Source organism: Orycteropus afer, unplaced genomic scaffold (genome assembly GCF_000298275.1).
Source record: "Orycteropus afer afer isolate SDZICR_OR568_19922 unplaced genomic scaffold, OryAfe1.0 scaffold00309, whole genome shotgun sequence".
In the NCBI taxonomy this organism is placed as follows: Eukaryota; Metazoa; Chordata; class Mammalia; order Tubulidentata; family Orycteropodidae; genus Orycteropus; species Orycteropus afer.
This window is the reverse complement of record NW_006921896.1, coordinates 4,102,477-4,114,047: the sequence shown is the minus strand read 5'-3', so window position 1 is coordinate 4,114,047 and position 11,571 is coordinate 4,102,477. Positions and strand designations below refer to the sequence as shown.

General features: G+C 36.7%; 1 protein-coding gene across 1 annotated transcript in view; it reads right to left on the bottom strand.

Annotated features, from left to right (window-relative positions):
• The window catches only part of LOC103206264 (estradiol 17-beta-dehydrogenase 11), a 137,131-nt gene that overhangs the window by 14,708 nt on the left and 110,852 nt on the right, over window positions 1-11,571 (bottom strand). The window contains 2 exon segments of the mRNA XM_007951707.2: window positions 8,010-8,147; window positions 11,123-11,229. Of these exon segments, the coding sequence (XP_007949898.2) occupies window positions 8,010-8,147; window positions 11,123-11,229 (245 nt within the window).

Sequence of the window (11,571 nt, the reverse complement as noted above, 5' to 3'; positions counted from 1 at the left end):
ATATTTGTCTTCAACCTCACTTATTCTGTCTTCCATTGCTTCAGTTCTACTCTTTTGCCCATTCAATGTGTTATCTATTTCTGAAAATTTAGTATTAATCTTCTGGATTTCCATCAGCAGATTTTGTATCATTTCAAATTTTTCATTTATTTTGTCATTTTGTTCTTGTATTGTCTTCCAAAATTGTTCTAGGGTCTTCTCTGTTTTCCTTGATCTCAATCTGTTGAAGGTACCTAAATATAATTCTTTTGAATTTCTTATCAAGGAGTTCCAATGCTGCTTCTTCTTCTGGGATGTGTTCTGGGTCTGTATCCTGGTCCCTTGTTTCGACTACTTTATCTTGGTTCTTCGTGTATGCTGTGATGATCTGTTGTCTCCAAGACATTGTGACGTTTTTGTGTTTATATTTAACTGGTGTTTGTATGTTGGAGTGATTCACCCAAGATTTTCATTTTCTGTTTTTTTTTTTTTTTTATGTATCTGAGTAAGCAGGGTACTATGTTCTTCTATTTGCTAGTTGGCAGTACTTAGGCATTCACCACCTGTCTCCTTTCCAGTCGTCAGCCTCCCATATGTCCATGCTGTCCTTGGCACATGGAGCCTACTCTTAAGTCCCTAGAATCTGAACGAGAATGCTGTCACTTTAAATATCCAAAATAGCCATCAGTGGCAAACATTCAAAATGGCTGCACTCTCCGGACAGCTGAAAGTCCACAGCTCTGTTTGTCTCCTCCTTTGCTGTTTCCTTTTTAGTCATCAGCCACCAATATAGTCATCCATACAGCCCTTGGCAAGCAGGGCCAATATTAGGGTAATTCTCAGGTCCTAACACCACTTGGAAATATTAAAATTATCTGTGCTGTCTGGATAGCTGACACTCTGCAGCTCTGTTTGTCTACTTATTCCCTGTTTTCTTTCAGGCTTTTCTACTAATTGGTGTTTAATCCACTTCTGTACCCTTCCTTTCAAAGTTCCAGGGTCCAGAATTCTCTTCTGTATGTGTCAATTGGTTTCTCTTCTCTTTGTTGAGAGGACCTGTGTAGCTTGTCTGCCTAGTCTGCCATCTTACAGGAAGCTTCTTGCTGAGAGTTTTTAACAGGAATGAGTATTGTGTTTAATCAAATGCCTTTTCTGCATTGATTGAGATAATCATGTGGTTCTTTTCCTTTATTTATATGGTGGATTATGTTGGGCTAATGTTGAATCATCCTTGCAAACCTAGTAATAGTCCTGCTTAGTCATGATGTATTTATTTATTTACTTATTTATGATGTGGTGTTGAATTTTCTTGGCTAGAATTTTGTTGAGACATTTTGCATCTATATTTATGAGGGATATTAGTCTAAATTTTCATTTTCAGTGGTATCTTTCTCTGGCATCACAGTTATGCTGGCTTCATAGAATGAATTTGGGAGTATTCACTCTTTTTGTCTGTCTGGAATAGTTTCATTAGAATTGATATCAAGTATTCTCTAAATGTTTGCTAGAATTCTCCAGTGAAGTTGTCTGGGCCAGGGCTTTTGTTGCTGTTGTTGTTGGGAGTTTTACTCATAACTTCTTCAATTTCTTTTTTTTTCTTATGAGACTGCTTAAACTTTCTGCCTCTGTTTCTGCTAGTTTATGTAGGTACTGTCTTTCTAGAAATGTGTCCATTTCTTCTAGGTTCTTAAATATGTTGAAGTACAATTCTTCATAGTATTATGTTATGAACCTTTTTATTTCCATTGATACTGTTATAATGTCATTCGTCTCATTTCTTATTTGGATTACTGGAATCTTCTTTCTTTTCCTTTGTCAGTATGGCTAGTGATTTGTTGATCTTACTGAACCTTTCAAAGAACAAACTTCTAGACTTGTTGATTCTTACTACTGTTTTTCTATTTTGTGTTTTATTTACTTCAGCTCATATCTTTATTATTTCCTTTCTTCTGGTGACTGTGGCTTCTTTTCCCAATGTTTAGTTGCAGGATTAAAATACTGATTTTGGTCTTCCTTCTTTTTGACGTGTGCAATTATTGCTATAAACTCTCCTCTGAGCACTGCTTTTGCTGTGTCCTATAGGTTTTGGTATGTTGTGTCTTCATTTTTATTTATTTCTAAGAATTTTTTCAATTTCCCTTTTAATTTCTTCTATGGCCCAGTTGTTTTTAAGTAAGATGTTATCCAGTTTCCATGTATTTAATTTTTTTCCCTTGCTCATTCTGTTATTGATTTCTAGCTTTATGGTGTAACAGCCAGAAAAGATGCTTTGTATTATGTCAGTGTTTTTGTATTTATTGAGGTTTGTTTTGTGGCCTAGATTATGGTCTATTCTAAAGAATAATCTGTGTGCACTGGAAAAGAATGTGTACTACACTGGTATTGTGTGTGTGTTATGTATATGTCCATAAAGTCAAGTTGGTTGATTGTACTATTTAGATGATCTGTTTCTTTACTGAGTTTCTTTCCGGTTGTTCTGTCCATTGCTGAAAGGAGTACATTATAATTTCCTACTATTATTGTAGAACTGCCCATTTCTCTTTTTCAATTCTGTTAGTTTGTTTTATGTAATTTGGAGCTCTGTCAGTGAGTGCATAGGTATTTGTTATTGTTATGTCTTCTTGGTGGATTAACTCTTTAATTATTATATAATGCCCTTCTTTATCTCTTATAAAGGATCTCTGGTGGTGTGGTGGTTAAGGCATTTGGCTGCTAACCAAAGAGGTCAGTATACTGAACCATCAGCTTCTCCATGGAAGAAAGATGAAGCAGTCTGCTTCCATAAAGATTTACAGCCTTGGAAAACCAATGAGGGTTGCTATGAGTCAGAATCAACTCGATGGCAGTGAGTTTGGAGTTTGGTTTGTCTCTTATAATGCATTTTGACTTAAAGTCTATTTTACCTGAAATTAATATTGCCACTCCTGCTCTCTTTTGGATACTGCTTGATATATATTTATTTTTCCATCCTTGATTTTTAATTTATTTATGTCTTTGTGTCTTTCATAGGCAATATATTGATGGATTTTTAATCCATCCTGCCACTCTGTCTTGTGGCTGGTGCATTTAATCTATTTACATTGAGTGTGATTATAAATTGATATGGATCCATTGCTGTCACTTTGTTATTAATTTATTCATTTATTGGTGTTAATGCTTTCTCTTAATTTTCTGAGTTCTTTTTGTATATGGTTTTCTTTTTCTTATCAATTATTGCCATTTTTGAGTTTATTGAGTCTTTCTGGTTTTCTACTTCTTTATATTGGTGAGTAGACTTACTACTTTTCTTTGTGGTTATCCTAAAGATTACATTAATCTTCATAAAATTAAAATGGTCTGCTATGTCTTGAAATAGCTTTGATTTCTTCTTCATACAGAAGTTCTACAACTACATCTTCTTATTTCCTCTTTCTGTTTTGAAATTGTAATCATTTATAGCTTAATTCTTCTTGATCCCTATAGCTAACTTTTTAGCTTTATTTTACTTTTACAAAGTTTTGAACTGGGTTGGTATGTGGGTGATGTTGCCATGTGTTTTTATCTCAGGTTGTTGACTGATGCCATTGGTTCTCTATCCAAAGGACTCACTTTAATATTTCTTGTAAGGCTGGTCTGGTTTTTCAAATTCCCTTAGCTTCTGCTTGTCTGGCAACATCTTAGTTTTGCCGTTATTTCTGAAAGACAATTTGCTGAATATATGAGTCTTGGTTGGTTTCCTTCAGGATTTTATATATGGCATCTCAATGCCTTCTTTCCTGGATGGTTTCTGAGGAGAAATCAGTACTTTGTCTTCTTGATACTTCTTGTAAATGATATTTTGTTTTTCACACGCTTCTCTCAGATTTTTTTCTTTGCATCTGGCTTTGGAAAGATTAATTATGATATGTATTGGTGGGTTTTTTTTAGGAGGGGTGGTCTATACTGTATGTAGTGTGTTGAGCTTGGTAATCTTTTCTTCTTTCATGATATTTGAGCAATTTCCAGCTAATCTCTCCGCACTTTTCTTTTCCCTCCTCTTCTAGATTCCTGTTACATGTAAAGTACTCCTCTTGATAGTGTTTCACATAACTCTTAGTCATTCTTTCTTCTAACTGTTCCTCAAACAAGTTAGTATTAAAGGATTTTTCCTTTACTTTGCTGATTCTTTCTTCCATCGATTCAATTCTACATCTATGTTCTTCCATTGAGTTATCTATTTCTGATATTTTATTTTAAAATTTCTGGATTTTTACTTGTTGCTTCTGTATAGTTTCTAATTGTCTAAGTATTTTATTATTGTATTGTTTTCCTGAATTCTACTAGAGTTTTGTCTGTGTTTTCCCTGTTTTTGTCTGCATTTTCCTTCATCTCTTAAACTAAAAGCCAAATTCACTGCTGTCAGGTTGGATCTGACGCATCGTGACCCCTCCTTGGGTTTCTGAGGCTGTATCACTACAGAAGCAGATTGCTCAACCTTCCTTCCGAGGAGTGGCTGGTGGGTTTGAACCACCAGGCTTCTGGTTAGCAATCAAATGCCTTAGGCACTACACCACCAGATCTCCCTCCTTGATCTCTTAGAAGATCCTATATAGAGATTTTTAAAATTTCTTATCAGGTAGTTCTAGTACCATTTCTTCTTCTGGGAGGTTTTCTGCCTCTTTATTTTACTTGCTTGAGCTATCTTGTCCTGTTCCTTTATATAACTTAATATTTATTGTCTGCCATCTCCAAGGCATTTATGTGTTATTTATTGATTGATTGTATGTTTTTTTGCTTCATCCTGATTTTCGGTTGTTTTGTTTTTTGATATATTAGAGCAGGAGGATCAGCACAGGAGCCCTTACCTCCTGTCTGTGGGTGGGCAGGGCAGTGGCAGGCATAGTGAGCTCTTGTTGCTGTTTTCTAGGTGTGCAAAACAGCTGAGGAGAGCTGGACAGGCACTGGCAATCACTTGTCATTGGTCCAGTGGCAAGGGAGCATTCTCTGTATGCGGCTGGGCAGAGTGGCAGGCAGAGAGTGTGGCAGGTGGCCTGGAATTCAGGAACACTCTCGCACCATTTGAATGGAGGGTGAGGGGTCAAGGCATGCATTTGAATGCACAAGAACACTCCCCCCACTTCTCAAGGGGTTGGTGCAGGATCGGGGGAAAGGTAGGTGGCCAAGCACATGAGATTGCTTCCTCATCACTTTAGGGATTGGGCAGGCAGCCAGGAACTTGGAAATGTGGGAATACTCTCCCACCACTTAGGGATCAGGATAGGCTCAGGCAAGGGCAGGCAGGCAGCCAGGAACATGGGAACTCTCCCCCCCCACTGTTGGGTCAGAGTGGTCTCAGGCATGTTCGTGGGTAGCTCCTGCTGACACTCTATGGGCCTATTACCCCTGTAGTCAGGGATCACTGCTGGTGAGTTGGCCTGTCCCTGGCCCCTGGCTCCTTCCCTGGTTCGTGGATGCTGGGATCCCTAGAACTGTTGCCCTCCTTCCCGTACTTTTCCTTCTTGCATCTGGTTAATGTCCTTTTCACCTTGCTTTACTCCAAGTATGTCCACACAGTTTCTCTGTCTCCTATTGGGATTCCATTATGTTGCCTTCCTATTCGCCTCATCTGATATCACTGCTGGCTTTGTGTGAAGATGATCACACTGTGTTGAGCTGCCTGGAAGGGCGCCTCCACTCTATATCTCTCCCTGTTTACGGTTTTTGATCAGTTTCTTCTTCCAGTTGTGTTTTATCTAATTCTTGAACCTTTAATTTGATGATCAGGGTTCTAAGATTGTCGACTATGTCCATTTCACTTGGTTTTCCAGGTCTTTGCTGTACAGGGATGACTCAGTGTGTCTGACTGATCCACTCATCCGCTTGAGATGAGGAAAATTCTCACAAAACTCAAATGCCACAAAGGAAAAAAAATTAAAATCAAAACTAAATGAAAATAAAGCTTAAAGGCAAATAACAAACTAAGGATAAACATGCAACATATATAGCATATAAAGGGTTTTCTTGAATGTACAAAGAGGTCTTACATATCACTTTAAAACTCTACAGTTCAAAAGAAAAAATGAGCAAAGGCAAGAAGCAGGCAATTCACAAAAGAAATCAAATGACCAAAAACTATATGTAAATACTAATCTAGCTAGTCATCAGAATAAAAACAAAGATGGTTCTTCATTTACTGAATTGGTAAGTGATTAAACACATTAGCAGAGGTCAGACTGGTGAAGATGAGGCACTGTGGGTAGGAATATAGACTGGTGAAAGGTTTCTGGAGTAGAGTTTGGTAACATGCATGAATGTTTAAAAGTTGTATACCCTTTGACCCAGTAATCCCTCTTCTAGGTAGATCATAAGAGAGGGATTAAATACCCAAATGTGAAAATCTGTGTGCACAGGAAAGTTCATTACAGCTTTGCTACATTTCAAATCCAGAAAAATTAAAAATAACCTTAAAGTTATTCCTAGGAAACACTATCGTTCAGAGTAAGTAATCAATATAATTTATGATAAAGTTATATGTTTACTGACATAAAAAGTTATCTGTGGTAAAATGTTGAGAAAAGTAAGCAGTTTATTTTACTGCTTATAGAACTTCAAGTATAATATACACAAGTTATGTCAAATTTAGACATTTATCTGGACATAGATATCTAGAATTATATTTATCAAAATGTTTTTCCTTGGACAGAGGGTTTTAGGAAATTTAAAAAAAACCCTTTCATTTGTATTTTTCTGTAAAATTATTCTTAAAAAATAAGTATGCATTATATTTCCAAAGACATTAAAACTTTTTAATACATTTTATTGAAATATAATTTATGTACAGTGAAATACAGAAAACTAAAGTGACATGGGTCAGTACATTTTTTTTTCTCTTTTGCAGTGTTCCCTCCTCTCCCCTCTCCTCCCACCCCTGGTAACCAACAAAGAAAGTTTCCTTCCATACATGAACCTTTCCTTGACTTTTTACAATAATGAACTAATACTATATTTGTCCTTCTGTGATTGATTTATTTCACTCAGCCATAATGTCCTCCAAATTTATCCATGTTATGCAGTGTTTTGCAGATTCTACGTTATTCTTTAATGTTCGTAGTATACCATTGTGTGTATGTATCATAGTTTGGTTATCCATTCTTCTGTTGATGGGCACCTAGGGCATCTTTTGGCTATTGTAAATAGTGCTGTGATGAACATGGATATGCATATATCTGTTCTTGTCCTGGCTCTCACTTCTTTAGGATATATACCTAGTAATGGGATTGCTAGGTCAAATGGTATTTCTAATTTCAACTTTTTAAGGAATCACCATACTGTTTGCACAGCGTTTGTATCATTTGACAGTCCTACCAGCAGGTTATGAGAGTTCCAATCTCTCCACATCCTCACTGGCATTTGTTATTTTGTCTTGTTGAACTTGCTCTTGTTGGTTATCTGTTCAAAGAACTCCCTTTAGCATCTCTTGTAAGGTTGGTCTGGTTTTAAAGGACATTAAAACTTTATATTTTTGTTTTTTTAAAATTTTACTTTTTAATCAAAGAAAGAATATACCCTGGTACATGTTTTGAAGGATAATCTCTAGATTACCAAAGGGAAGTGTTTCTCAAATTACAGTCCTGGGTTACCTTGGTCAGAATTACCTAGGATGCTTGTTAAACATACAGAATTCTAGACCCTGTTTCCCACCACTGCACTACCCCAAATAAATCTACTTAGTTGGGATATCTGGGGGTAGAGTGTGGGAATCTACATGGTTTGTAAGCACTCTTGGTGAAATGTATGTTATACATTGGTCTGAGAACCACTGCTTAGGGGAAAAAAAATAGGAAGGCTTGCATGTTCACCTCTATCATTTGTATTTATTATATTCATATTCATTCATATTTCCCCTTCTCTCTCTCCACTTATTATCCCACAATCTATAAAACCTGAAACTGAGACATGCTGGAGGCATTGAATACCAGTTACTTTAGGGATTAAAATATTTAAAGAAACACAAAATGGCTCATAGTCATAGCAACCACCAATCTTTTATCTCAAATTCTGTCTCAACTTACCTGGTATGTGGATTTTTGATGAAGCCAGTGTTAATGAAATTGGGGCAGAGACATGTTGTTTTGACTCCAGTTATTTTTAAGGCAGCCAGTTCTTCAGTCAGAGATCTATGAAATCCAACAGCAGCAAACTTACTTGAACTAAAAATAAAGAGGAGAGGTCACAAAGTAACTCCAGAATGCTAATGCTTATATTTAACTGAGAAACCTGTTTTACTTAAGTAAGTATGGTCCTGTTAAGCAGAATGGGCATCCCCTGAATCTTGGGCCTCAGCCCAAACCCACTGAATCAGAATGTGCATTTCACAAGATCTTTGGGTAAATCTGCAGACATATTAAAGTGTAAGAAGCACTGACAAAGACCATCTAATGCACTGCAAGATAATTTATTACAAAGAGCTCAGTATGTTGAATGTCAGGGAAATTGGTATGTTCTTGATTTTTCCTGTTGTTTCCATAAAATTTCATGTCAATATAAGCTGTTCAATACTTACTATAAAATGTTCACAGAAAATTCTGGGTAAGTCTTATTCTTCCTTTAAGTATAAGCTCTATGTCTTCAAAGACATATTTCTTCTAAGAAGCCATAGTTATTTTCCCAATTACATAGCAATCTTTACTTTTCCATTACAGCATATCTCAGATTTGTAACTAGACCTTTTTTTTTTTTTTAATTTAACATCTGTTTGTAGAACATAAGTTATATAAATATCTTGGTTACTAATGAACCCCCAAGGCTTAGCATGGTGCTTACCTCAGTAAGTATTTGTTAAATGAATGAATCATAACGTAAGGCAATTTGTTATTGTCTGCTCCTTCATATGGAAAAAAAAAGGAATGCAATAATATTCTAAGTGGACACCCAGTGGCACCTCAGAAGAAAGGCCTGGCAATCTACTTCTGAAAGGTAACAGCCTTGAAAACCCTATGGAGTCCAGTGTATACACATGAGGTCACCATAAGTCAGAATCAACTCCAAGCTTCTCAACTTCTTAAGCTACTTTATTACCATCTGCTGGAAAAATCATTCAAACCTAAGAGAACTTGCATGCAAACAATGCACTCTAGAATTGTGTAGTGTACAACCTGCACAACTGTATGTGTCATTCCTACTTTGACAATACATGATGAAAACCTTTACTTTTGCTGAAAGCACCATTCCTAGTCACCAAAATAAATTTGTTTCTCACACAAAGCAGATTAGGACACTTTATTCTTTCTTGGTTTTTACTGCTAAGCTCAATGGAATACAATCAAATCAGAACTGAAGGAGCTACTACTGTATTTACTGTAGCAAACCAAAACCCATTGCCATCGAGTCGACTGTGACTCATAGAGACCCTACAGGACAGAGCAGAGCTGGTCCCATAGGGTTTCCAAGGCTGTAAACCTTTGTAGCGTAGTGCCTAAGGCACTTCACTGCTAACCAGAGGCTGGCGGTTCAAACACACCAGCCACTCCTCAAAAGGAAGTTTGGCCAATCCACTTCCCTAGTGATACTGCCTCAGAAACCCAAGGAGGAATTGGTCCGACTTGACAGCATATAACAACAGCAACAACAACAAACCTTTGCGGAAGCAGACTGCCACATCTTTCTCCTGTGGAGCTGCTGGTGGGTTTGAACAACTCACCTTTCAGATAGCAGCCAGGTGTTTACTCAATGTACCACCAGGGCTCCTGTAGTAAAAGGCCTGTAGGATTTTTTTTCCCCCCAACCTTTTTGTTTACCTCAATGCCTGGTTGTGATAAGAGATAAGATAAAGGAGTGGAGAGTCTTCTAGTAGCCCAGTAGCTGTACTTGCAACTGCCTTTATCAAGGAAATGGAAAAAATGCCAAATTGAATTAGCCCTACCCAGCTGAGTGCTAGCTAGTTTCCTAATTTAAACTGGGCAATTTAAAGAGATATTATACAATCTGGAACCATTGTCTGTTCTGTGACTGCTTTGTTAGTTATTTCTTCTTTCTTTGAAAAGTCAACCCAACTCTATATTGACTTCTAAAACTTTACATTGGAAAACAAATATATGTTCAAAAAAAAAAAAAACAAAACCCTGTAGATGAACAAAAATCTAAGAATAAACAACAATAGTAAGCAAACCCACTGCCACTGAGTTGATTCAAACTCATAGCGACCTTATAGGACAGAATAGAACTGCCCACCCCAAAAAAAGGTTCCTAAGGCTATACATCTTTAGGGAAGCTGATTGCCTCATCTTTCTCCCATGGAGTGGCTGGTGGGTTTGAACCGCTGACCTTCTGGTTAGCAGCCAAATGCCTACTCTACTATGCCACCAGAGCTACTTCTATGTATCTATAGCTACATATAACTATGTACCATACAACATATATACATGTTTCTAGAATTTAAATACTTAATTCCAAAAGACCACAATGATAGAAAACAAAGTCGGCCAATACATATATATGAACATGTATTTGCGCACTTCTAATTCAACATTTTAAAAGATATTACTTGCTACCATATAAAAACAGCCAAAAACTGAGAGCATGCAAAAGCACAATCACTATGCATGGGCTTGGCTACAGTGGCTTCACTGACCAATCTTTTATAGCCCAGTAGAGCATATCATTACCGTGCCCTACTTGAAACAACAGAAATTTCAGTTATTACAATGCATGTCTTAATTTCTTTTACCTTCAATTCCATTGTTTGGATGTTTTTAGCATTTAGAATCTGAGATAATACTCATTCTGTCTCTCTTTTCATTCTTTCTCTTTTGTTTCCACCATACCTCACCCATTACTTTATTAAAAATTATTACTATTAAGTTTTATTCATGGTGAAAATACTGTTCTTATTTTGTAATTTCTTGCTGCTCAAAGGAAATGAGAAATGCTTTAAGTAGTTGGCTTTGTAACTGGATAACTTCCCTGCAGCCACCTCTAGAATGACCCTCCAGTTAAAAACCAGAAGGCAATCAACAGTTGATAATGAAATTAAGCATAAATCTATGTACAAGAGATTTTGTACAACTCTTTCTGTGCATTTCAGCAACTTCAAATCCACTTCCATTAAAGCAGTCCTCATTAGACAGAGTAAGAAATCACAAACAAATTAAGCATAGCAACCAATGAAGGAAACGTGTTCACATACCAGTAAGCCATTAAAAATGGGACCACAGTATGCCCAGCTGCTGAAGCCACGGTGACAATATGACCATGATTATTACTCATCATTGCTGGAAGAAATGCCTTTGTAGTCTAGAAATAATTTTTATCAAAAGATAAGAAAATAAAATAAAACACTGTTACTTCTGGTTTACTGACCAAATGGGACTATTTCGAAACAAAGGTGTAATGTTGGTAATGTTGTTCATGGTATAAATGAAAAACCTGGGTTAACTGACAAAATGTGGCAACATATGGCAATTGGATAGGATGCCCAGATTAGAAAAACTAATACAGAATATGGAAAGGCTTGAGAAACCATCTCATTTAACTTTAGCTAACTGATACAACTTTGCTTGCTGAAAGTGAGGATGACTTAAGGCACCTACTGATGAAGGTTGAAGAATACAGTCTGCAGTATGGATTACATCTCAA